The following is a 26,425-nucleotide window of genomic DNA, read 5'->3' on the forward strand; positions in this document are numbered from 1 at the left end:
CAGCTCGGGGGGGCAGGTTATTCTTTATTGCATATACCTAGAAACTAAAACCTCACGCAGCCACCACGTCCTCTCTGAGCACAAAGCCTCCACTGGCACCTTGGGGGTTACACGGGGGAGTCCCCCAGAGCAAGGACACGGAGGGACAAGCCCCAAACTGTGTCCTGGGCAGCAGGGACAGCCATGTGGCACCCACGGGATGTGGGCGTGCGGCTCGGCCGGGGGACGCGGGCGTCACAAGCAGCAAAGCACAGCCTCAAAACACGGCCGGGTTCAGAACGAGCCAAAGCAGCAAAAAGGACAAATCACAAGGAGTTTTTAATGCTGGGGGAGCCCAGCCCAGGGAGAGCAGGGGGAAGCTGGGTGAAGCACCGTCAGGGAAAGGCAGCCCTGGGGAAGGGCATCTTCCTCCTCGTCGTACACAGGACGCTGTGAGCAGTGCCCTGTCAAGGACAGGCTGCCAGCAGGCAGGGAAGGAAGGCAGTGCTGCAGGAGGGGTGACTGTGACCCCCGCTGGGCTGTGGCTGGACAGCAGGAAGGGACAGCATGGGGAGAACAACAGAAATTCAGCCAAAAGGAGAAAAACACATAAAGGATAAAGTGAAGCTGGAATTTCCCTGGGCAGCAAAGCCAGGTGAGCACCAAGCGAGTGTTGACGGGTGACAGCTTCAAGCTGAGACTCTGTTCCAGATGCTCAGCAGGTCCTGCCATGAGCAGGGAGCAATCCCCCAGGCAGGAGTGGCCCCAAGCTCACGTTTAAGGGTGGTGGTGGAACGTGGAGCCCATGGGATGAGGGGCTGAGGATCTCATCTGCCTGCAGCCTGTCCTGGGATCTGGGGATGTGCTGGAAGTGCAGGGACAAGCACAGGACCAGCAGAGCCCCAGGCTGAAAAGGTGTGGAACACTGTCAAAGCTTTGGAGCGTTGGTGCAGCCCCCTGGTCACTCCACAGGCCCCAGGAGAACTCTGGATAGAGCTGTGAGGACTGAGCCTCCCTGCCCCAGGCCCACGTGCCCGCATCTCTCACGTGCCCAAGTCCAAATTATTCCCTTACTCATCCCTGGCAGCTTTTCCCAAGTGATCCCCGAAGCCAACCACAGCTTTCCTGACCCACTGCCTGCACCTGAGCACCAAACACTGACAAACCAGACCCAAAACCATGGCCCAGGGCCTGGAGAGAACATGCAGAACACAGAATGGGGCTGTACAGTTGAGCAGAGGAGAGCTGCCACAAGCAACAGGAATGGGATGTTTGCTCCAGCAGCCCCAGCTCCAGAAGGATCTGGGGACAAGCCCAGAGCAAGGCAAAGCAGCAGAGCTGGCCAGGGAGGGAGGGACAGTGCAGGTGGCACATCAAGGACAGGATGCAGGCACAGCATGAGCAGAGCACCCCATGGATCCAGCAGAACCCAAGCTGCAAAGGGAAACAGAAGTGCCAAACTCCACAGCATCCACCTGCCTGTCCCAAGGAGGAGCCCCAGAGAGGGAAGGAGCCACTCTGGGAAATCAAGAGGATCAAGAATGCTCTCCTCCAGCCAGGCAGCTGAGATAACCCAGGAAAGCAAATGCCACCATGGCTTCAACTCTCAGCTCAGCTTTTAAAGCTCTTCCAGACCCACCTGGGCTGCCCTGGGGCCCTCTGAGCTCGGACACAGCGCCCTGCCTGCAGCAGCCAGCTGTGCTGGGCAGCCCTGCCCCGGCCCCATACAGTACCCATGATTTAAGTGCTTTGCATACATAGTTCACCATCATGCAGATACATTTCAGCATGCCCTGGGCCCCACAGATGTGTCCTCCTGCAGCAGAGAGGTCCTTCATTGCAGGTAGGGCTTGTAGTGTGCGTTGGACTGCAGCCCTCTCCTGCTTCAGCTGCAGGGCCCGGGGCTGTGCCAGCCTGGCAGCTGCTGCCCACGCTGGGGGTGGCACTGGGGGCTCAGAAAACACCAGCACCAGGGGAGCAGCTGGTCACAAAAAGAACCATATTTACAGAGCTACAGTCAGCTTCAATGGGTTACGTGCGCAGAGTCACCGAGACCGGCCGGAAACAACGAGCTGTGCATGCCACAGATCCTGCCAGGAAAACACGGGTACCAACACGGGTTTCACAGCTTCGTTGGCACAGCTAAGGTGGGAGATTCGTGGCTAAGCAGATCCTCCCAGCCCAGGCAGCAACACTCCAGAGGTGGTTATGACAAGAGGGAATGGTGGCCAGGTGGGGCACAGCACGGAGCGAAGATCTCAGCCAGGGAGCCCCACTGAGGATGAGGCTTCTCCTTCCTAAATGTGTCTCTGCATGCAAGATCAGCACCCCTCGTACCAGACACCATCACAGCCTGCGAGGCCACTCAGAGAAGTGAGAGTGAAGGATGCACACACTCAGTGGAGCCTCCTCCTCCTCTGCCTCCTCGGGTGTCCAGGCAGGGAACCCCTCGGTCCCAGCACCGAGGAATCAAGAACCAAAGCTCTACAGTGATGCGCAGCGGGGTGACCTGCCAGCAAGAAGGGGATCTGACCTGCTTGTCAGGGAAGGGGAGGGGGCTGTGCTCACCCCCAGCAATTCAATCACAACTGGATCCCACCTCCTAGAGGCTGGAGGCCACTGCAAATCTACAGCCCAGCCTTTCTGTCCCATCAGCCAACACGGGTTTCAGCTACTGACCAAGAGGGACATCAGAAACGGTCACAGACATCTCAGAGGCTCTGAAGGAGCAGGAGCACAGAGACTCAACTATACAGGGTGCAAGAGTCCAGAGCCAGAAAGCAGCGCCCTGGGGAGAAGCTGAAGGCAGCTGTTGTGTTGTGCATGGGCTGCTCATCTGGCTGGTGGCTGGGAAAGGACCGGGTGAGCCAGCGTGACATTCAGGGAGTCATTGTGCTGCACCAGGGACGTGTGCTTGTAGTGCAAGACCAGGTCCTTGAGGGAGGCGTAGAGGTTGTAGGGTTCAGCAAACCCATAGCCCGTCGCCGTCTTGTAGATCACGCAGTGCTTGGTGTCACCATCCACCCTGCCAGGGAGACACAGGAGCCTGGGTCAGCAGTGGGACAGGGAGCACAAGCAGGGCCACCAAAGCAGTGTAAACACCTGGCCCTGGCTGGAGAAGCCAAGGCAGATGGGAGCTGTCACCTCCAGCATCCAGCAAGGGGAGGGTGGAGCAATGTGGGAACACAACCTGGGCCAGCCCCATCCCATCCCACTGATCCCATCCCATCCCACCTCATCCCATGGATTCCATACCATTCCATGGATCCCATATCATCTCATGGATCCCATCCCATCCCATCCCATCCCATCCCATCCCACCCCATGGATCCCATCCCATCCCATCCCAATCCCATACCATGGATCCCATACCATCTCATCCCAGGGATCCCACACCATTCCATGGATCCCATTCCATCCCATCAATCCCATCCCATCCCATGGATCCCATACCATTTTATCTCATGGCTCCCATACCATTCCATGGATCCCATCCCATCCCATCTCATGGATCCCATCTCATGGATCCCATCCCATGGATCCCATCCCATGGATCCCATCTCATGGATCCCATCCCATGGATCCCATGGATCCCATCCCATGGATCCCATCTCATGGATCCCATTCCATGGATCCCATCCCATCCCATCTCATGGATCCCATCTCATGGATCCCGTCCCATGGATCCCATCCCATCCCATCCCATCCCATTCCATGGATCCCATCCCACCCCATGGATCCCAGCCCACCCTGCCCCACCCACACATGGATACTCACACCACAGAGCAGGCATAGCACCCCTTCTGGCTGCTCTCACGGATCAGGAAGGTGCCGTCCCGTTTCCCACACAGCATCTCCTCCGCCTGCACACGGTTGATCTTCCCCACGTACCACGTCCTCTCCTCGTGGTGGGGCAGCTCCTCCTCATCATCCATCATGGAGTACTGGCTGTAATCAAGCACAGGCAGGGTCAGATTCCTTAAATTTGAGTGTGTGGCTCCCACATCTCCCCACACTGCTAGCTGCCATCGCCCATCAGGCAGGGAACACATCCTGGGATTTGCCCACAGCACGGGCAGAAACAGCTGAACAGCCTGTGCTCCCACATCCCCCAACCCACGAGCAGGACACTCACTCCTCTGTCTCGTTCTTGATGCCCAGCCACTCGTTGATCTTCTTCTGCCGGGCACCCTTCTGCGTCAGCCACCTGGGGGAGGAGAGCAGAGCTGAGCGCGGCTGCAGCGAGCCCCGGGCGCGGCCATCACCAGAGGGCAGCAGCCGCCGCTGCCGGGGAGCGCCGAGCCCCGAGGCCGCGCTGCGGGAGCGGCTCCAGCCCACAGCGGGCTGCGAGCCGGTCCGACGAGCCGCGGAGCCCCGCGGGAGGCAGGCGGATGGCTCCCGGGAAGCGCTGCAGGGGCACTACGTACACCAGGTACTGGTCCCGCAGCTTGCGCAGCTGCATCAGGTCTGGCTTGAGGCTGTTCATGCGCTTGTCGATCTCCCGGTTCTCCGAGGCTTGTTTCTTCAGGTCCTGCTCCAGCTTCATCTTGCTGTCGTGGATCTCTGTGATGCGGGACTTGAGCTTCTCCGAGTTCATGAGGATCCTGGGAGAGATAAAGGGGGGGTGGTTTAGGCTGTGAGCCAGAGTGGGGGAGGCAGAGGAGGCAGCCTGCCAGCTCCAGCCCACAGCATGCTGCTGGAGAGACAAGGAGTCCACGTGCCTCGGCTCTGTGCTGAGCCAGGAGGATCCTTGCAGCCCCTGGGGCCCTTCTGCAGGCAGGGCAGGCCCCCACCACCCCCATGCTCACCGTTGCACCTCCTTCTCGTTGCCCTCCCTCCGGAAGCGCTCGATGTACTCCTTGCTGCACTTCTCCTGTGTCTGACACTGCTCCTCAAAGATCTTGATCGTCTCATTGAAGGCCTCAATTGCCGTCCTCTTCATCTGCAGCTCCTGGGGACAAGGGAGGGAAAAGCTGAGAAACATTTCTGCACATTTGCAGAAATGTTTCACCTTCCCCAAAGCAGCTCTGTCCTTGCTGCAGGCAAAATATCCCCCTCTTCAATGCCCGTGCTCTGAGGAGTGCCTGTCCATGAGCTGACAAATGAGACAACAGGTGCCCCATCTCTGGTCTCCCCTGTGCACAGCAGGGTGGCTGCCAGCACTCAGGGGGTGACAGAGCAGTGCCTACATACCTGGGATGTACGTGTGTACTCCTCATACAGCAGGTCGTACTCCCAGCTCTTGTCCTGGTACTGCTGGTGATAAACCTTCAGCTGCTCCCCCACAGCTTCCACGCTGTCCTCCTTCACCACCTGGTCCTGCCATAAGCACAGCCTCAGTCAGGACCTACTCCAGCTGGTCCCACAAAACCCCACAACAAAACATTCCAGCACACAGGGAGAGGGATGGGACATTATCATCTCCCAAAGGGACAGGGATGGATGAACAAACGCCCCTGGTTCAGGCTGTGCTTGCCAGCCATGTCCCTGCAGCACAGGCCTCACCTGCTGGTACTTGGAGATGGGGTAGAGCAGCCTGGTGTCCAGCTTGGCATTGTACTGGGCGAGTGACTCGTGCCTGTAGTGGGTGATGAGCTCCACCACCGAGCCAAAGGTCAGCGGCTCCGAGAAGCCGTACTTGCCTTCCCGATGGAAGATCTTGATCAGCTTGTTATTGCCTCCCTTCCTGTATGCAGGGGAGAGCAGAGGGCACTTAGCACCACCCCAGCCATCTCTAGCATCCCTGGAAGCACAGGGACGTGTCCCACAAGCTGCATCCCCGAGGCTCCCAGGGGATCCCAAGGCCCTACCTGAGTGTGAGTGTGTACTCCCCCTGGATCTTGCTGGAGGCATCACGCACCAAGAAGGTCCCGTCTGGTGTGTCCCGGAGCTTCTCATTCACCTCCTCCCTGCGAGGAACAGGATGGTCACAGCCTGGGAGGTGGCCCCAGGGCTCAGCTGATGGACAGGGCACCCCAGGTGTGAGCTGCCTTACCTGGAGATGTCCCCCCAGTACCACTCGGCGTCCTGCAAGGGCGCGTTGTTCCCGTTGGCCAGGCTGGCTGCGCTGGGCTTCGGCTTCGGCGGTTTGGGAGGCAGGGCTGTGAGAGGAGGAGGGATGAAACAGGGTGAGCCCAAATCCCAGCTCCTCACTGAGTGGCAATCCCTGAGTCCCACTCCCTGCAGTGACTGGCCCAGGAAGGTCCTTTGGCCACCACATTTCCTAGAGCTGCTCCAGGCACATCTCCAGCAGCTGAACACCTTGAGCCAGCCTCCAGGCTATCAAAACGCCCTGAGCAACCCAATCATGGGGGCAGAGAGTCCACACCCACAAATGCCAGTGCCTCAGGCCCCAGGGAAGGGGTATCTCAGTACCTGGAGGCAACTGCTCTGGCTCCAGCTCCTTTGTCTGCAGAAGTGTCTCCAGAAACAGCACGGAGAAGTCAGGGCTCAGCTCCGGGCTGCAGGGAGAGAAGAGACAAGTTAAGAACAGTTGTGGGGTACAACATGGCACTGTTCCCACATCCCCTGGGGTCAGCTGGCTCACCCCAGCTGCCAGACCTGAGGCTGTCAGGGCAGCAAGGGCTCTGTCCCAGCTCTGAGCCCCACCTCTGTGTGCTGCCAGCAGTTCAATCCCACGTGCAGCCCAGCAGGGACTGGACTCCTTGTCCTGGCAGGCCCGGTGGCCGGAGCTGGGAGCACTGCTGGGACCGGGAGCCTGACGTACCTGGCGCCAGGCAGCCGGAGGAGCAGGGGCCCGAAGATCTCTCCCAGGGCCCGAGGGTGGAGGCTGTTGCTCTCGGCCTGCTGCGATACCTTCCCCAGATGCCGGAGCAGGAACTGCAGGGTGAGCGTGTTCTGGAGCGGCACCGCAGGCGACTCCAGGGCCAGCAGCAGCTGCTTCCGGCAATTCTCTGCCTGGGGGATCTCTGGGGAGAGAACAAGACACGAGGGAAGAGCTGGGACGGCCGGCACCACTCTCCACGCTCCGGCTGTGTCACAGCACAGGAGCACTGTCAGCACTGGGGGCCGTGTGCCAGGCCCCACAGGGACAGGCTTATTTTAATATCCCACCCCACCCAGGCACCCATTCCCAAGGCAGCCAGGGAGGCCCTTACCCTGCAGGATGCGAAGGATATCTCCGTGCACTGACACTGGCACCACGGGGGAGGGCAGGTCCTGCAGGTAACCTCGCAGTGCCTCGCCCAGGGAGTGCACGTCCAGGGGCTCCAGGTCACCCAGGGTCCAATCTGTCAGGGCACAGATTTCCCATGGGAGGGTGGACATGGCACTGGGCACCCAACTGCCAACACCCATCCCAGAAACCATCACACAGCAGCCAGCTATCATGAGAGCTCATTAGCACCACGAGGGAACTCAGGCAGCCTTCAGGCAGCTCATGTGACAGAGGTTGTGCACCCCATAAATAAGCTAGCTCTGGGAACCCCAGCAGTTCCCCTTGGGAGAGGGCAGAGGTCATTCTGGGTACTCACAACCTTTGCTCTGAACCCCAACACAAGAATTCTGAGCAGGTATAGTTTGGGTGAGAGTTCTGCTCTCTGCTGCAGACTGAGCAGCCACACGCCTCCCTCCAACACAGCATTTTGGGAAGCACAAAAAGCCTGTCCCAAGAGCCCAGCCTGGATTTTGGGAAGCACAAAAAGCCTGTCCCAAGAGCCCAGCCTGGCAGCACTGTGTGCTTGGGGTTTGCAGGAACGTCTGCGGAAGGGGAGTCGCCAGCGTGGTGCCGGATAAGGCCCCAGCCCAGCCGAGAGGCAGACAGCTCCCAGGGCTCCCTGGGAGCACAGACATCAGCTCCAGCCACCAAACTGAGCTCAAAGATCCTCCCCTGCTTATTAGTGGCATGACAGAGCCAGAGAAACCTCCACCAGCCCATCAGGAGAGCACCCCAAAGACAGCAGGGGACAAACACAGGGGTTCTGCTGTTTGCCTGCGAGTCTCTGAGCCAGCCCCCCACGGAGGGAGTCAGGGATCCCCCCTGTCCCATCCCTTCCACGCAGGACAAGGCCGTGCTGGGATGGGGACAGCCCAGCCCCAGAGGCAGCATGCTGGGAGTCAGGAACTGCCGGGGACAGGCGAGCCTGGCCTGGATTGCATTACTGCTGGCGCTGTCACATCCACTAATCTCCTCCATCTGAGCCGATTCGCCTCCACCGCGCCGAGCTGGTTCTTACCGGTTCTCAGCGCCTGCCTCAGTTCGGAGCCAGATGTCCTGTACAACATCTCGCTGTCCAACCCTGCGGAAGGGGGGACACTGCTGTCAGCTCCAGCACAGGCACTGTTTCGGTGCCAGCTGGGCCGTGGTTGTGGCATGGCCAGGCCTGGATGGTGTCCAAGCCAACCCCCTGCTGCAGCCCCCTTGGACCCCACGACACTTGGTTCAGTGGCCCCATTTCTCCACCATGGCACAGATCCAGGCTGGGATCTGGGAAACACTTCCCAAACCCCAGCACCCACCCAGTGCGTGTAGGTGCTCAACCTAAACACCCTCATGGGCCTCAGCAGCTCAGCCCAGGGAGGAAGATGAGAGCAGCTGTGTCCTGTGTGTCCCACAGAGCTCAGGTTTCATTGTGGGGTTTTGGGGTGTATCAGCATTGCCCCCTTACCTTTCTTCTCAATAGCTTCCACCAGCTTCACCAGGAGCGGCGGAGCAATCTCGGGAGGGCTGAACTGCTCCTGCAAGTCCGGGAGAGGAGACCCTGGGGGGAGAGGGAGGGAGAGAAAGGCTCAGCACCAGCTCAGCCCTCAGCAGCAGAGCTGGGTCAGGGCACAACCCAGGCAACTCCCAACAGGAGCAAGGAAAGCCGTGGCCCCTGCTGTGAGGCTGTGGCCCAGGCAAACACAGCACGCAGCCTGCAAGCAACCTGCCCAGGAGCCAGCACTTGTTGAGCTCCAGCCCTGACTGGGTGTGCACAGGGAGATATCTGCTGCTCTGTGCTGAGGCCTGGAGACAGAGCCCACCCCCCTGGGGACCTGTACCCCCCCGGGCAGGCAGCACAGGGGTTACCAGGGCTCCTGGAGCTCAGGGCTGGGTCCCTGCCCAGCACAGGGGCTGCGTAGGGCTGGCAGGGGAGCGGGGCCAGGGAGCTCGCTCTGCTCGTCGTGGTGAGCTGTGATTAATCCAGCGATTCAGACAGAACGCCGTGTCAGCAAATTCCTGCCCTTGATTGCTCGTTTAACATGGAAACCGGCCCTGTGCCTCCCCCTCCCCGTGAGCCCACAGCCTCTGTGCAAGCTGCTACAGGGCACAGCCAGCCCGTGGCACGGGACCAGCATCCCCCCATTCCTGGGGGATCTGCAGCCCCGTGTCAGGTGGTGTTTCACTGCCACTTCCAGAAAATCTTGAGGTTCTGGCTGCAGGCACCCCCTCCCCTGTGCATGCCGGGGCAGGAGCACGCAGGCCTGGCTGAGGAGCTGCCAGCAGGAGGTTTGCTGAGGGATGAGGGGTGCCAGGCTCCATCCCCTTCCAAAGCAGCACCAGCCCGAGCAGGAGCTTCCTCCAGGCTGGTCCAGAGCACCTGGCAGACCCTGGGGAGCCCGCAGTGGGTGAGGACACCCAGCACACTCCACTGTGCAGAGGCAGAGCCAAGAGGCTGCTCCCCGTTGCGAAACAGCTCCGTTGTCATGGATCTGACCCGAGCTCGCCTGGTGTGGTCTCACCACAAGGCGCAGCAAGCTGGAACTGAGCACCCAGCTCAGCCTCCTGCACCCAGGGCCTCGAGGGGAGACACAACAGCCAGGGGAAGGGAAGGGAAGGGAAGGGAAGGGAAGGGAAGGGAAGGGAAGGGAAGGGAAGGGAAGGGAAGGGAAGGGAAGGGAAGGGAAGGGAAGGGAAGGGAAGGGAAGGGAAGGGAAGGGAAGGGAAGGGAAGGGAAGGGAAGGGAAGGGAAGGGAAGGGAAGGGAAGGGAAGGGAAGGGAAGGGAAGGGAAGGGAAGGGAAGGGAAGGGAAGGGAAGGGAAGGGAAGGGAAGGGAAGGGAAGGAAAGGAAAGGAAAGGAAAGGAAAGGAAAGGAAAGGAAAGGAAAGGAAAGGAAAGGAAAGGAAAGGAAAGGAAAGGAAAGGAAAGGAAAGGAAAGGAAAGGAAAGGAAAGGAAAGGAAAGGAAAGGAAAGGAAAGGAAAGGAAAGGAAAGGAAAGGAAAGGAAAGGAAAGGTCAGGCACCCAGCAGCTCTGCAAAGGCCTATGCTGCTGGAAGGGGGGACAATCCCACAATGGAGCGATCTCCTGGGCACGGTGTTGGTGCGGGGAAGCTGCAGGCAAACTTCCAGGCTGGCAGCTCCCTGCCTGACCCTTGGGAAGAACTGAAAGGAGAGTAAATACTGGCGCTGCCCACGTGGCCCGGCCGGGAATGTGCTGCTTCAGCAGGCAGCAGCTTGTCTTTTTTTGTCAGGCACAGAGCGGGGAGCCAGCAGCAACTCCTGAGCCTGCCGGGCCTCCGGGCTGGGCTGCCGTGGTGAACAAGGCTGCTCACAGCACGGCCCGGGCAGCTGCGGAAATATTCCCGAGCCGCATTTTCCGCTCGTGTTCTCTGCGGAAGGCAAACACCAGCAGCTCGTAAATCCAGCGGCACAACGCTGCTCCCGGGACAGCTGTGGGGCTGGCCCTGCTCCACGAGGGACACTGAGGGGCTCAGGGGTCCCTGCCAGCCAGGGCAGGAGCTGAGAAGCAGGGAAGGAGCTGCCAGGAGATGGTTCTGCACCTCCTAAAGTGCACACCGTGAAGAAATAACACAGGCTTGGCTCAAATACGGTTTTTCCATTGCAAAAATGTGTCTCTCCAGCAGAATGCAGAAATAAAGTATCACAGAATATCCTGAGCTGGAAGGGAACCACAAGGATCTTCAAGTCCAGCTCTTAAGTGAATGGCTCATAGAGGGATCAAACCAGCAGGCTCTGGGTGTTCGAACTGCCTCCCTGCAGGCCCTGCCTATGCCCTGAGTGGAGGTTGGCTTTGGGGACGGCCCCACAGGGGACAGGGACAAGGCAAAACTCAGTGGAGCAGGGGGAGGAACCATGGGGATCCTGGCTAATTGCAGAACAGAGGGGGAGAAGGATCTTGGAGATGTAAGAGTGGGACAAAGCTGGTCTCCCGTGCCTTGGTACCCCACCCTCCATCCCTGGGCACGATGCAGAGAAGCTGGCTTTTGCTTTCCTTCCCGAATTTGTCTTTGCTGTGCTTCAGGAGCTTTGGCACACACCTTGTTCCACCTCCCACAGACCCCACCAGCAGCTTTGACCACTCAGACCAAGCCCCCTTGAGAAGAGGGGAGAGAGGAGAAGGGCAGAAATCCAACCCTCGAGGGAGCACCACGCAGGCAAGGGCAGCACAGGCAGCACAGAGCACATCCCAGCAGCACAGAGCAGCAGCACAGAGCACATCCCAGGCTCCTGAGAGGAGCAGCTTTCTTGGAAAGGCAGGTTGCAAGCGGGATGACTCAGGTCAGGCTCTCCTGCCAAGCCAAACGCAGCAGGGCCCGGCCGCATTCCCACCCTGCGGAGATGTTTCCTGGGGCCGCCCCTCCGGCTCCGGGAGCGGGAGGCAGCTGCAGGGAGCTGCACCAGCCCCACCAGCCTGCTTTCGTAAGACCCCAGAGGTGTTTTCACACAGCCAGAAGCATCTGCTGGGGTAGCCGTGGCTCCCAGGCACAGAGGGACGGGGAGGATGCAGCACTGCCAGCTGGGAGCGTTCCCTGGCACTCTCCAGCTCCTGCTGCTGACCCCGCTCCTCCCATGGACACCAGCACGAGATCCGTCAGGCATGGGAAGGCCAAGTGAGGCTGTCACCCCCCAGAGGATCACAAAATGGTTTGGACTATAAGGGACCTTAAAAGATCACCCATTAAAACCCCCCTGCCTCGTGCAGAGACATCCTCCACTAGATCAGGTTGCTCCAAGCCCCATCCAGCTTGACCTGGAACACTTCCAGGGATGGGGCACCCACAGCTGCTCTGGGAAACCTGTGCCAGGGCCTCACCACCCTCACAGTCAGGAATGTCTTCATAACATCTTATCTAAATCTCTCCCTCTTTTAATTTAAAACTTCCCCCTTGTCCTATCACTATCTGTCTGTATAAGAAGCCTCTCTCCCTCTTTTACATAAGCACTGGAAGGCCACAATAAGGTCTCCTAGAGCCTTTTCTTCTCCAGGTGAACACCCCCAGCTCTCCCAGCCTGGCTCCAGCCCTAGGAGCATTTCTGTGGCCTCCCCTGGACTCACCCTAACAGGCTCACATTTTTCTTGCCTTGCCCAGACCCAGACTCAGCACTGCAGGTGGGGGTCTCACAAAGGAAGAGTAGAAGGGGGAAACCCTGGGGCTGCTGAGCCCTGGCCACGGGGTTTGTGTGCCTGGGAGCCAAACAAACAGGCTGAGAGCAGGCAGCTGCCACAGCTCCACAGGCAGGGCTGAGGCACGTTGGCTCTCCCAGGCCGGGTCTGTGCCAAGGCCAGGCAGGCTGGAGGCAGCTGCAGGTGCAGGACAGCCCATGCCCAGCCCCAGGGAGGCTGCCTGGCCCCAGCGAGGGCTCTGCGACCCGCGGGGTGGGCAGGCTGCCAGGCAGACAAGCAATTAGCTCCAGTTCTCAGAAGAACTCTTTTAGACCCTGACTTTTCTCCTCTTGCCCAGAGACAAGTAATTGTGTCTCTCAGCAGGGCTGAGCAGCTCTTGGCAGGGAGCACTGCCCCAGGCGCTGCAGGGGCGGGGAGGTGCTGGTTGGGAGAGGTCAGGACTTATCCTGAAGGGAGGGAGCCTGGCAAAACTCAGTGGAGCAGGGAGAGGGACCGTGGGGATCCTGGCTGGTTGCAGAACAGAGGGGGAGAAGGATCTTGGAGATGTAAGAGTGGGACAAAGCTCACCCCAGGAAGCTCTGCTGAGCAGATTGACAAGCTGGAGGAACAAAGTGCTTTCCTCTGGGCCAGCACTGAGAGAGGCTGGCTTTTGGTTGTGACTCAACTGTACTGCTGCTGGTGGGGCAACCCAGTGCTGCCGAGCTGAGGGTTTCACTGCTGTCCTATGAAGCCAGTCACACAGCAAGACTGTGGAGGTGCCCCAGAGCAACAGGGCACACAGCAGGGCTTACCTTGCTCCAGAGCCTCGGGCAGACGGCCACCAGTGGCCCCGGGTGTGGCAGGCAGGGGTCTCTGCACACGGGGCCGGTGTGAGGGGACAGCGATTTTCACCGGCCCCACGTACTCCACGTAGGTGCCAGGGAAGTCCCCCTTCTGCTTGGTGCGCTCATTGACGCCCAGGATCCACCCGATCTGATTGGGGGTCTGCTCATCTCCATCCTTGAAGCCCAAGGCTTGCAGGGCCCCCTTGCTCACGACCAGGATGTCCCCGGGCAGCAGGTCAATGTCCTCCTCGCGCTCCTTGCGGTAGGGGTAGAGCGCGCGGTACTGGAAGCCGTCGGTGCTGCCCATCCTCTCTGCCGGGGGAGAAGGGCTCAGAAGGGGGAGGCAGCACGTTCCAGGTGGGAGAGGAGAGCCCTCAGAGGCAGCTCTGCCCCATCAGCACTCTGAACTGTCTCTGTGTGAAGCAGCACCCCAGGAGCCTGGTGTGGGTGCCCAGGAGCGCTTAGGTGCAGCCCCTTTTCCTCAGCTTGAAACCACGATTCAGCCAAATTATGGAGCAAAGGGAGAAGGAGACGAACATAATCCAGCACTGGTGAGCGGGCATGCAGCAAAGAAACCCGAGATCAGGGTCTGTTTCACCAAAAAAACCAGTCTCTTGGAGTCTGGGGAGGAAAAGCACAGTAGGCTCCCAGCCTGGAACAGCGTGGCACGCTACGTTCCCCTTCCCAGTGCCTGCAAAGAGAAGAAGAATTGTCACTGCACAGCCAGGCACCCCACGCCCTCCTGACACGCCAACATTCAAACCAGGGGTTCACCTGAGAGAGGCAGGACTCGTTTCTCTCCTACCTAGCAGAGCCCTGGATCCAAGCAGGGCACGCTAATCCCGATTTACACTCCCAAAAGCAAGAGAGGAGCCAGTGGCTGCGGGCAGGAACGCTGCCTCCTCTCTGCTACAGCCAGGCACCAGCTCTGCATCTTAAAGAGGTTCACCCCTGCTTCTTCAGCTTACCCTCCTCGCAGCACTTATGCAAACAAGGAGACAACAAGTGGGACAAAACAGCCTTTATGCAGGATAACTTTTGCATACAGAAAAGGGTGACCCTGCACCCACCAGCTGCAGGCCCTGAATGGGAGCAGAACAAACAGATTTAACCTTCCCTTGTTAAATCGATTAAATTCCACTGTTCACCTTTACATCTTGCCATGCAATCCCCCACAAAAGCATCTTCTGAAGGGAGCTGCCCACAAATGTAGGTTAACCACGCTTTCAGCAAAAGGCTTTTGAGATGCGCTGCCATTCCCACAGAACAGCACTTCAAAGCTTTGCTCTGAGCAAAAAGTCAATTTTTGAACTTTTCAAAAGCAGCAGCAGCATCAAGTGCAGGCACAGGTTCTCTTTGCAGAGATGGAAGCAAAAGGAGTTAAAATAATCTTTAGATGCCTTCAAGTCTACTTAGAGCTCCTAACTGCCTTTCAGCTATTCAGAGAGAAATTGGATATGCTGCCTGCCCTGCCCAGAAATCCACCAAAAAGAATAAACCTGGGTTATAACATGTTGCTGAAGAGATGTACGAGCCGGGACATTCCCACCAGCCAGGCACGTCCTCTTTTCCCATCCCCTCCTGGCTGCACAGGCCAGTTTTCCACTTCCCTCAGGCAAATCCCAGAGTTCTGCTTCCCGCAGAAATGGCGTGCGGCCGAGGACCGGACCTGCAAGGCACCGGGGCAGCCAGAACCCAGCCTTCCCAGGGACACCCTGGGCCTGCTCAAATGCTGCTAAAATCCTGTTAAAGGCTGGAGCTGTTTTGGCCCAGAAACCACCAAACCCAGCTCAAACTCTTGAGCCTCATCTGAAAGCTATTAGCGAGCAGGAAGGTCCTTCTCAGGGCTGTGGGAGCCTGGGCAGAGGGAGGTGAGGAGGCAAAGGGACCCAGGACACCCTTCCCAGAGGGGTCATGAACAACCAAGCATGGCACGAAGCCAGGGCTGCTCTGACTGCTGGTTGGACTCTGTGACAGGCACCAACGGTGGTGATCTGCAGGATTTCAAAATAACCCTTCCGGGCCAGTTATACTTTACAGTTCATATCAGCTACAAATCCCTTTTCCTCCTGCACGTGGTATATCACCCCTGCACGTGTCACCACATCTGCACGTGCTGCCACAAAGTCTGGGATCCGGGGTGAGTCCCCCGAGAGAGGAGCCAGCCCCACCTCTCACAGCCAGGCTCTCCAGCTCGGCACCAGGGCTCCTTCCCTTGACAAGGACAAAAGGCACAAAGAGGCCATGGCACAGGAAACCTGTGCAGCAGCCAGAGCCCGCACCGCCCGCCTGAGCTCGGGCAGGCGTCCCAGCCGGGCTGTCTTTGCCATGAATGAACAGGCACTGCCCGCGGGGAGGTGAGGCACTTGCGGCCAGAGGCGGGTGGGGAACAGGATTGAGCCTGATCCAACTTGCTGGAGAGCTTCTCCAGAGCTCCAGGAGCAACACCAGACTGCAGAATTCATGGAGAGAACCTACAGAGGTTTCTGGTGTTCACGGGGCAAGCAGCACAGCCCAGCATGGCCGCTGTGAAAGCTCCCATCGTGCTGGGATAGTGGCTGCAAGGAACTCGCAGCAGAGCCCGCATTTCCCCAGTCCAACCAGCCCTAGCCAGGAAAATATTACTTCATAATCCAGAGCATAAAGAGAGATTTATGACCAGGCTGACTGGCTGCCCCTCTGAGTGCTGCCTGTCAGGGTCCCCCAGAGCGGAGTCGCCGTGCCGGGGGCACTGTCTGGATGCCAAGGGCCTGAGTGGCCGCTGGGCACGGCGCGGGCAGCTCCAGCTCCTCCCAGACCCCAGAGTGGCTCCTCTCAGAGAGGACAGACTCCAGAGAGCACCCAGAGGCAGCAAGGGTCGAGGCTCCCCCACAGGCTCCCCCCAGCTTCCACCCGCGGATCCCAGCCCCGACTGCAGGCGTCTCCGACAAGCCGGTGCAGCTGAAGAGGCTGGAAGGACAAAACGCTCAGGCCTGGCAAACTCGTTCAGTAGCTTTTAAAAGCAGATCTGCGTGGAGGGCTGGGAAGAGGAGAGTGACTCTGGAGCACCGAGTGTCTCCAAAGAGCAGGTCCCACAGCTTCTTCCAACTGACTCCTTCACAGCCTTCTTCCCTGGGGTGGGAATGCAGGCACAGCTCTGTGCCACCATGCTCTCCACGTCCCAGCAGGTCACTGGGCACATGAAAAAATCCAGACAACTCAGAGCCAGGCTATTCCTGGAGAAGCCTCACCTGCTTTCCTCACACTCAGCCCAGGTGGGCACTGAGTGCTCATGAACATGAGTGAGGAGCCCTCCATGAGACCCAAATCCTCATGGCTAGTGCCAGCACCGTCTCCTCCGGGGCAACAGCTGTCCTCTGTCCTGCAGAGGCTTCCCTGGCTGAGCTGCACCCTTGGAGAGCAGCTGGCAGAGGTCTGGGGATTGGGAACACACACTTCCCAAGCCCTGGAACAGCTCTTTGGAGGGAAGGCAGCGCTGAGAGGCTGGGACACGCACGAGCCTGTCGGCTGGAAGCGCACCTCGGAGCAGGAGAGAGCAGCACCTCGCCAAAAGATTTCTGCTGGGCCCAGCTCCAGCTCTGCTCAGCTCTCAGAGAGGAACCTCGTGTGTCTGTGCTGGCGAGCACTTGCTTAGGCTGCTCTGAAAATCCCATGCATCAGACAGCTAAATACCTTTGGTAAATCTATCTCAGCGCCCAGAAACAATCCCTCGATTCATTAACTGCTGTCAATACTTTCTTTGTTTAATACATCGGTTTGAAACAAAAAACACATTACAAGTCTTTTTGTCTGTGCCCAGCACATAAATAAAAGCATCTTAACATTTTAAATGTGGTTCCTGTGCTTTTTAACCCAGTTCCAAATGAAGTTCAAAGTGCAGCTTGACTTGAAGCAAGACTGAGTTACTTTCCTTGCAGAGAGAGGAAAGAATGCATAAAAACATTTAAAAGAAGAATATGCTCACACCAGTATACACAGCTCCAACCTTTCCAAGTTACATCAGATCCTCAGTGAGCAAAACAAACACCATATCGAGTTTGAACTGCAAGTTACAGACAAAAAAGAACAACCTTTTCCTTCAATAAAAAGAGAAAACAGAACAATGCAATGATGGATGGGAATAAAGATGGACAGGGAATTGCCTGCCACGGTGACATCTGCTGCTGCATCACATCCCTCTGACCCACGCAGCCAGGGCAGCTCTGATGGCCTCAGCTCCTGGAGCTGGCAATGGCAAGCACACCATGGGTCATCCTGTGCCCACCGAGTGGCAGAGAGGGCAACAGCTCAGCAACCCCTGATTTATAACCAGGACAAACAGCACAGCAAACCCCTGAGCTCCCAGGCAGGAATAACGACTGGAGAAAGGTCTGGCGAGGCTGGAGCCATGAGGCAGGCCGTGCTAGAGGCAGCAGTGCCACGAGGAGCTGTGGGGGAAGGAGCTGGGAGAGCCTGCAGGGAGCTGGGGCGGGCGGGAAGCGGAGCTGGACGCGCTCCAGCAGCTGCCCCCGGGGACGCGGCCAGCGGAGCGGGGAGAGCCGAGCCCGGGCTGGCCACGGCGCTGCCAAGCCAGCTGGTATTTCCTTCCAAACAGGGAAAAGCTGCAGGGGAGGAGGGGAGCTATGCCTGAGCCGTGCCCCAGCCAGGCATGGGACAGCCAAGGCAGTTTTCACCTCTTCTTTTCACCAAAAATGCTTCCCAGCCAGCCAGCAGCTGCTCCTGCCCACAACCACAAGCCAACCTCTGCCAGGGACACTGAGCATCTCCTGCTCACGCCTGAGTCTCATTAAATATCTTGCTTTATTCACCAAAGCCCGAGGAAGTGAAGGAATATCTGAAATATTTCACTGAAAAGGTCAATGTCATGATTAGCAGGGATTCAAGGAGTTGAATAAAACAAGATGACCAACACCATCCTCACTTTTGGGAGACCACTGGAGGTTCCAGAGACCTCCTGCTCAAAGGCTGGACAGCATGAGAGCACCTCAGTCTGCACACCTACTCCAAGACTTCTCACACTGTCCAGAGACACTGAACTTCCTTGCTCCAGCTGAAGCTTGTTCTTTCTTAACCACCTCACAAAAATTCTTCTCCTGCCTACAAGACATTTTTATGTGGCCAGAGACTTTTATTTGCTGGCAGTGGGCAGAGAAGGACCCAGCACCCATCACCAGCCCCAGCACCTCACTCCAAGCTGCTTTTACACCATCCCCCACGCAGCAAGAACACACTAATTCCATTTTAGGAGCATTCATGGAGCTGGCTTTAGGGATATAGAAACCCAGGAGCTGGATTTTGGCAAAAAAATTACAGTTCTAAAAAAAACCTGAGTACATGAAAAAAAAAAAAAAATCCAACTGCTCTTGCTAACTTATCTGCTTAAAATCACATTCCCCAGGGTATTTGGAATTTATATGATTTATTAGCAGCTCTGCACAGCTCAGCAATCACATGAAGTAACCGACGAGGTAAGAAGCACCCAAGTTAATAGAGCAGCATGATTTGGATATTGGTGAGAGAGCCAAGACCTTCCAACTTGAAGGAAGAAGAAGAAATCCACCATCCCTTCCTCTGTCTGCTTTTCATCTTCCATTACCCAGCTACTTTAGCTCCGAGCTGCGGCTCCAGAGATTCCCAGAGGAATTAAAAGAGCCCTCGATATTATAAATACTCTTTTTCATTGTAAACACACCCCGGCACTCAGAGCTCTGACACGGCTCCAAACTGGCTCCGCAAACCACTCTGCTGCTCGCCACATTCCAGCTGAGCCGCGCTCTCCCTTCCAGCCCAGCGCCTTTGTCCAAGCCAGACCCAACTGCAGGCACAGAGGATTTTCCTGTGTGCCTAAAACCTTGTTCCAGCGAGCTGGGAATGCTGGGGTTTGGGGCAGAAACCAGCTTGAGGAGGAACGAGGCCGTGCCACGAAGCTGGAAGCGCGAGCTGCCCACGTCAAAGAGAGCCACCAAAGAAACCAAACCATGCCCTGGACTTTCCCACAGGGTGGAAGGCTAGAGCAGAGCCCAGCGCAGCCTCGGGGACACAGCAGCCCGTGGCATGTCGGGGAAGGGTGGGGGAATGGCCAGGAAAGCAGTGATTTAGGCTATATTTACTCAGCTGTCTCCATTCTCTGCTCTCACAGAGAAAGTCACAGGGCCAGTTCCCCAGCGGCTCCAAGAGCTGCTTGGGAAATCAAAGCTGCATTAATGGGAGGAGAGGCAGCCTCGGCTCCATTGAAAGGCAGCGCTGGGGCTGCTCCAGCTCCTCACAGCTCACTTTTCTCCACAGTTTTACCCCCTGGTTTTATCCCCTCATTGATCACAGACCCCCCAGTTCAGGAGGCACAAGACCATGGGAGCCTTCCTCCTCAAGGGGCTGAGAAACATCCCCAGGAAGGGAAGAAATGCAATGGCCAACCTCCCTGGGAAGCACTGGGGGGGCTCATGCCAGAGCCAGGGCTTGGGGATGCCCTGCAAAGCCACCCTTGGGCTGAACCTGGCACATCCCTGGGCCACCAGCTCCAGCCTGGGAACTGTTGGGTGTGAACTGCCCCAGGGCAGGGGGAACAGAGCTGGGACCTGAGAGGCCCACGGGACCCCCAGGACCCTCAGTGATGGGGGGTCTCTGCACTGTCACCAGTGTGGGGACAGTGGCACAGAGGGGGGGATCTGTGGTGGCTGCAGACAACCAGGAGGGATCTGGGCCCCGGCAATGGAGGGGACAGGGACAGCTCATGGGGAAATGGGGGAGACAGGGACAGCTCGGGGGGAAATGGGGGGGACAGCGGGTACAGCCCTGGCAATGGGGGGGACAGGGACAGCTCGGGGGGAAATGGGGGGGACAGTCCCGACAATGGGAGGGACAGGGACATCTCGGGGGGAAATAGGGGGGGTACAGTCCCGACAATGGGGGGGACAGGGACAGCTCGGGGGGAAATGGGGGGGTTACAGTCCCGACAATGGGGGGGACAGGGACAGCTCGGGGGGAAATGGGGGGGACAGTCCCGACAATGGGGGGCACAGGGACAGCTCGGGGGTGGGGGGGGGAGGACCGGGGGCACAGCCCCAGCAATGGAGGGGATAGAGACAGCTCGGAGGGGGATTGGGGGGCATAGCCCCAGAAATGGGGGGACAGGGACAGCTCGGGGGGGGGCGGGGTTTCAGGGAGTACAGCCCCGGCAATGGGAGGACACAGAGACAGCCCTGGAGCGGAACGGGGGGCATATCCTCGACAACGTGGGGGACAGGGACAGCTCAGGGGGGGATCAGGGGTACAGCCCCGGCAGCGAGGGGGACAGGGACAGCTCGGGGGGAAATGGGGGAGTGCAGTCCCGACAATGGGGGGCACTGGGACAGCACGGGGTGGGGGAGATAGGGGGCCACAGCCCCGGCAATGGGAGGACACAGAGACAGCCCTGCGGCGGACCGGGGGGCATATCCTCGACAATGGGGGGACAGGGACGGATCGGGAGGAATCGGGGATCCAGCCCCGTCAATGGGAGGACACAGGATCAGCCCTGGGGGGAACCGGGGGGCACAGCCCCGGCATCACGGCGAAGCCACACGGCAGTGGCAGTGTCCTGGCAGCGGGACACCCTGCGCCGGCAGCTCCCGAAGGGTCCGGGGACATCCTCGAGGCTGCCCCTTGAGGGACAGAGCCAAGCCCCGGGGCGCCTCACGATCAGGGGGTCCCGACGCCCACCCTGGGCCTGGTTCCGATCCGGGCCCGCTGTCCCCGATCCCGATGCCCCCGATCCCGATCCCGCCGCTCCCGGCCCCGCCGCACCTCTCCGCCGGCCCCATCCGCCGCCGCTCGCCTCCAGCCCGCTGCTGCCTCCGGCCCGGCGCAGCCTTGGACAGGCCCGAGCGCCGCCGGAACGGCCCGAACCCGCCCCGGAAACAGCCGACAGCCGACGAGAGAGAACGGAACTGCCCGAATCTAGCCCGGAAATAACCGAGAGCAGACGACAGAGGACGGAGCTGACCGAAAGCTCCGGCCCCGCCCCTCCCCTGGCCCGATCGCTATCGGGGCCCCGCCCCTCCCGCGAGACTCTCCGGAAGGAGCCGAGAGAGCCCGGAGGGAGGGCGCGGTGGCGCCCCCTGGTGGCGAATGGAGCGGGCACCGCATCGGGCACCGCAATTGAACCGGGATTGAAGCGGAAACCGGGCACAGCACTGGCATTGAACCGGGATTGAACCAGGATTGAACGGGGATTGTACCGGCATTGAACCGGGATTGTAGCGGCATTGAACGGGCATTGAACCGAGATTGTACCGGCATTGAACAGGGAACGGGGCACAGCACTGGCATTGAACCGGGACTGAACCAGGATTGAACGGGGCACAGCACTGGCATTGAACCGGGATTGAACGGGGATTGTACCGGCATTGAACCGGGATTGTACCGGCATTGAACAGGGAACGGGGCACAGCACCGGGATTGAGCCGGAATTGAGCTGGGATTGAACTGGGAACAGGGCACAGCACCGGGATTGAACCGGGATTGAACAGGGGTTGTACCGGGATTGTCCCGGGAATGGGGCACAGCACCGGGATTGTACCAGAATTGAACCAGGATTGAACCAGGAACAGGGCACAGCACCGGCCCTGCACTGGGCACTGGACACTGGGCACAGCACCGGACACAGGGCACTGCACTGGGCATGGGGCATCGGGCACGGCACAGGGACAGAGCATGGAGCATGGATTTGGGAGTGGGGCATGGATTTAGGAATGAGGCAGGGATTTGGGAACGGGGCAGGGCTTTGGGAATGGGGCAGGGCTTTGGGAATGGGGCAGGGATTTGGGAATGGGGCACACCTGGAGTGGGGTGTGGCACCAAGCACGGGGCACTGCCCTGGGCACAGGTCACTGGGGTGTGGGACGCTGCTCCGGGCACCAGCACCACATCAGGACCGGTACCAGAGCCAGGCTGGGTGCCAGCCTCCCAGTGCCACTGCAGGGCCACCTCCCTCCCCTCCCAGCTGTGCTGGCACCCCGTTCACCCCCTGCCATCACCCCCAGAGCGGGCACTCGCTGCCCTGCACTCTCCAGTGCCACTGGACACCACACTCAGCGCAAGGGACGATTTTAATCCAACATAAAACTTCCCGAAGGTACGAACAGAGCCGGGCACTGGGCAGGAACACACAGTCCCCTCGGCTTTTAAGACATTTCCCACTTTAAAAATTTCCTCTTCCCACCCTACCCACGCCACCAGTGTGCAGCCAAGCCCCTCCATGCCACCGGGGGTGCCCGGTGTCTCCCCAAAACCCCGCTGCCTTCCCAAGACCTTCCTACAGAGAGAGGAGGGAGAAGCAAAGGGAACACGGAGCAGCTCTGGTTGCTCATTTTTGGGGGGGTTTAACAGCACCAGTTGAACGGGAGAAGCAGGGTACGGAGCCTGGCACAAACCACACGTGCACGAAAGAATCCAACACGCAGCCCAAAAATCCACCGGGGTAACGGTGACACCTGATGGCAGCGGGGTTGGCAAACCAGGGATGTGCCCCTGTCACCAAACCACGGCAGGGGAGGGGAGGCCAGAACATGCATCAACAAATGGAAACGTTTATAGGCCAGGAAACGGTAGAAACGGGGGAGAAATGCTGGGTTGAGCTGTTGTTTGTTGGATAGAGAGCAACGAGGGGGGAAAGAAGGGGGTGAAATTCCCAAATTACAAGTGAAGCAGCACAGGTGCTCACTGGGTTAGGGCAATTAAAAAAAAAAAAAAAAAAAAGATAAATTAAATTGGGATTTTGTAAGTGTATGTGCACTGACCCACCAACATCATGGGATTTTTGAAAGAGCAAAAACTGACCCTAAAAGTCCCATTGATATTCCCATCTGGGGAATGTCTCAGTTTTCCCCACCTGGAAGGGCCAAATGGAGGCTATAAAATCTCCAAATAAACTAATTAAACCCTTTTTATACTTTCTATAAGCTTATAAAAGGATCCATTTGCTCATCATCTGATGATCCATATGCAAAGAATATCCCCCACTCTGTATCCCAGCATTTTGGGGATGTTACTGTGGACTTGGGGTTTTGTTTTAATTTTAAATATTAGAGTTATGGGGTTCTTAGGAGATTTGGAGTGTTTCCAGCTAGAATTGGAGTTTAAAAGTAGGGAAAAGCAGGTGGGTTAGAAAACAGTGGGCTGGGAGACGCACGGGAAAGGCTGGGACTCCCAGAGCTGGGTTGGCCCCTGCGACAGTCCTGCACTGCCCGTTTAGCTTATAAAAAGTAATAAATTAATTAAGGAATATTTGCATCGAGTCCTTTTCTGTACACAGAGGTTGGGGCCCAGCTGGGGAAACGCCGCTGCCGGAAAAGCTCCTGCGTCTCTATAAAAATATGAGCATCTTTCAGGGAGTACAAAATCCTTCCAGGGGGCCGAAGAGCCGGGGCACAGCCGGCCCGGCCAGGGTCCAGAGTGGCTCTGGGGACATTTTTCTCATGGATTTGCCGCACAGAACGGGGTGCTGGGGATGCTGCAGGGAGCCTGAGCCATCCCTGGTGCCTGCATGGGGCTCAGGCGTGCTTGGCCCCGCTCCACAAGCCCCGGGGAGCCGGGAGATGAGCCCCCGTTGGCTCCTGGCCCTGTGCTGGCACCTGCCAGTGGCCGGGTGAGCCCTGCCCGCAGTTCCGCTGCTGCTGCTGCTGCTGCTGCTGGGAGCCACGGTCCCGGTGCTCACACCCATCCCACCAGGGCAAGGAGATGATGCTGCTGGGCTGCTCCGTGCTGCTGATGGGGTAGGAGCCCTGGCACTCCCACTCGGGCACCGCCGGCTCCTGCTCGTCGCTCTCCGAGCCCTGCACCGCAATCTGCGGCACCGTGCCGGGCTTCAGCTTCGGCAGCAGCTCCGCACCGGCCGTGCCCTGCCCTTCCTCGCTCTTGCCACCATCTTCACCTCCTGCCGCCGTCTCCTGCTCGTCAAAGCTCACTTCTTGCACCGCCTCTTGCTTCTTGAACGAGTCCCTGCGCTCCGACAGGTTCAGCCGCCGCATCACCACCATCTCCTGGTCCCGCTCGTGCCGCTCCGCCAGCCGGGAGCTGCCGGGGTGGTACCCGTGCTCCCCGGGGTAGGACAGCGCGTCCCCCTCGGCGATGGCCTCCCCATCCAGCGAGGACATCACCTCCAGGCCCAGCTTGCGGCCGCCGGTTTTCTTCTCGGCCAGGATGGTGACGATCTTCTCGGCCGACTGGACGCGCTTGAGCAGGGGGGAGCGGGGGCAGTCGGCGCTGCGGGGCCGGGAGCTCTGCCGGACGATGGTGGGGGGGGACAGGGTCTTGCCCTGGAAGGAATGGGGCGTTTTGGGGTACCCGTGGAGCGGAGACGGGGAGCGCTGCGGGGAAGGCGGGCGCTGGGCCGAGGAAGGGGTGCAGGCCAGGGGCGAGGGGGGGATGCTGCTGGTGGATTTGCGTCGTCCCACTTTGTAGCGCGGCCCACCCAGTTTGGGGGCCAGCCCGTGCAGGGAGCTGGGGCGCACGTGGCCGGCGGGTGACGTTGGGGTGCTGGAGGAGGGAGAGGTGCTCTGAGGGGACACAGCATCTGCCGTACAAAGAGAAAAGGTCACTGTAGGGCTGGAGGGACGCGGCCTCCCCGAGGGACACGCAGCATCCTGCCCTGCCCCGAGCCAATATCCCCCCCTGGGGTACCTGAGGGCAGGTCGGGAGCGGGGCTGCGGCACGGCGTGGTGGGACCCGGGGACAGGCTGTGCGTGGGGGACTCCGGGAGGCTCTCACTGGAGGACAGAGAGTGGTGGAGACCAGAGGAGAAGCTGCGGCTGGTGTGCAGCACCGACGACTGCTTGGAGATCTTCTTGAAAAGGGATTTTCTCCTGCTGTGGGGACAGGAATAATTTGGCTTCTCCTTAAAGCTGTCAGTCTCAAGTGTGCTGACCTTGTGGCAGCAGGACCAGACCCCATTGGACACCCTGATATGGCAGATCCAGAGCATCCAACCCAGTGCAGGGAGGACGAGACCCCACTGGACACCCTGATATGGCAGATCCAGAGCATCCAACCCAGTGCTGTCAGGACCAGATCCCACTGGACATCCCAGTATGGCAGATCCAGAGCATCCAACCCAATGCTGGCAGGACCAGACCCCACTGGCCACCCTGATATGGCAGATCCAGAGCATCCACCCCAATGCTGGCAGGACCAGACCCCACTGGACACCCTGATATGACAGATCCCCAGCATTTTCCCAGTACCCCACACAGTGGAATAAATGCCATTTTGTCCCAGTTTTACCTACCTGTCTTGGCCATCCCTTTTCCTGCTCTTTTTACTCCTCCGTGCCATCCTTGTCTTGGAGCTGTTTTTTCTTGCAGGACCAATTTTGATGGAGGTGTTTTCCAGGGCAGTGGTCCTCAGGGCCACTTTATTCCCACTCTGGGAGATGGAAAACAAATCTTTGCAGCAACAGATCTGAGCTAGCTCCTGCCTCAGCTGCCAGCAAAGGCAATGATGAATTCATGTCCTGGGAGAGCAGAGTGGCTCTGGTCACCCACCTTCAGCAGCAGCTCCACCACGTCCCGATGGACCAAACCCAGCACGGACTCTCCGTTCACGTGTGTGATGAGATCTCCTGCCCTCAGCCCGGCCTCCTGCGCAGGGCTCCCCTCCTCCACGCTCTGCAACACAAACAGAGCGGTTCTATTTGGATCCCAGCTCCCTCCTGGGGTTTAAAGCACCTCTAGACCCCAGGGCACGTACCCAGACCATGTGGTGGACGGTGTAGACGTCGCTGTCGCCCATGTAGACGCGGATGGCGCGCAGGGTGAAGCCGTACTTCTTCCCCGAGCTGTGGATGATGATGGGCGGCCGCAGGCTGGCGATGGCCAGCGAGGAGTCTCGGCTCGGGGAGGAGTCCCGGGAAGAGGGGTTGGATGAGAGGGAGTGAGGGGAGATGGGGCTCATCAGGGCGCTGCCACCAAAGTCATCTGCAAGCAGAAGGAGCCACCTCAGTCCGGCAAACCCACGCGGCAGTGGCCAATCCAGCAGGGTGAATCAGCCAGCACACAGACCTGAGGTGATGATGAGGGACAGGGCTGAGACGGAGGCAGATTTGGGCACACGGCTGCCCAGGGAGGCTCTCTGCCTGTCCGGCACATCCTTCTGGGTGCTGAGCCGACGGCCCCCGCTGGGCTCCAGGCTCCGCGGGGTCGAGTTCTTGGTGCCGGTGCTGTTGCTGCGCAGGCGGATGCGGTTCAGGCTCACCAGATCGGCTGCGTGGAGGGGAGGAGGGAGGGTTTGGGGATGTGGAGAAGCCACCCCGTGCCCTGCAGTGTTGCAGTGTGATGCATTAGG

General features: G+C 59.0%; 2 protein-coding genes across 4 annotated transcripts in view; both read right to left on the minus strand.

Moving 5' to 3' along the window:
* Positions 1-1,961: 1,961 nt before the first annotated feature.
* Positions 1,962-20,995, minus strand: PIK3R2 (phosphoinositide-3-kinase regulatory subunit 2). Its single transcript, XM_063160912.1, has 16 exons — positions 20,891-20,995; positions 13,076-13,799; positions 8,607-8,699; positions 8,175-8,237; positions 7,098-7,229; positions 6,707-6,908; positions 6,355-6,440; positions 5,975-6,080; positions 5,790-5,888; positions 5,485-5,665; positions 5,173-5,298; positions 4,788-4,930; positions 4,407-4,583; positions 4,115-4,186; positions 3,757-3,927; positions 1,962-3,004 (listed from the first exon to the last, which is right to left on the minus strand). The coding sequence occupies exons 2-16, from the start codon at positions 13,413-13,415 to the stop codon at positions 2,812-2,814; spliced, it is 2,184 nt and encodes a 727-aa protein (XP_063016982.1). The 5' UTR covers positions 13,416-13,799; positions 20,891-20,995; the 3' UTR covers positions 1,962-2,811.
* Positions 20,996-22,176: 1,181 nt separating this feature from the next.
* MAST3 (microtubule associated serine/threonine kinase 3) overlaps positions 22,177-26,425 on the minus strand; it is a 35,680-nt gene continuing 31,431 nt past the window's right edge. For 2 of the 3 annotated variants that reach the window (XM_063160908.1, XM_063160907.1), the window contains 6 exons: positions 26,143-26,343; positions 25,832-26,058; positions 25,627-25,749; positions 25,371-25,507; positions 24,767-24,951; positions 22,177-24,659 (listed from right to left, as the gene is read on the minus strand). In XM_063160908.1, the coding sequence (XP_063016978.1) occupies positions 23,638-24,659; positions 24,767-24,951; positions 25,371-25,507; positions 25,627-25,749; positions 25,832-26,058; positions 26,143-26,343 (1,895 nt within the window). In that variant the 3' untranslated portion in view covers positions 22,177-23,637. The remainder of the gene's footprint in view (positions 24,660-24,766; positions 24,952-25,370; positions 25,508-25,626; positions 25,750-25,831; positions 26,059-26,142; positions 26,344-26,425) is intronic. The other variant, XM_063160909.1, reaches the window with a different exon arrangement.

Source organism: Melospiza melodia, chromosome 7, assembly GCF_035770615.1.
Source record: "Melospiza melodia melodia isolate bMelMel2 chromosome 7, bMelMel2.pri, whole genome shotgun sequence".
Taxonomy (NCBI): domain Eukaryota; kingdom Metazoa; phylum Chordata; class Aves; order Passeriformes; family Passerellidae; genus Melospiza; species Melospiza melodia.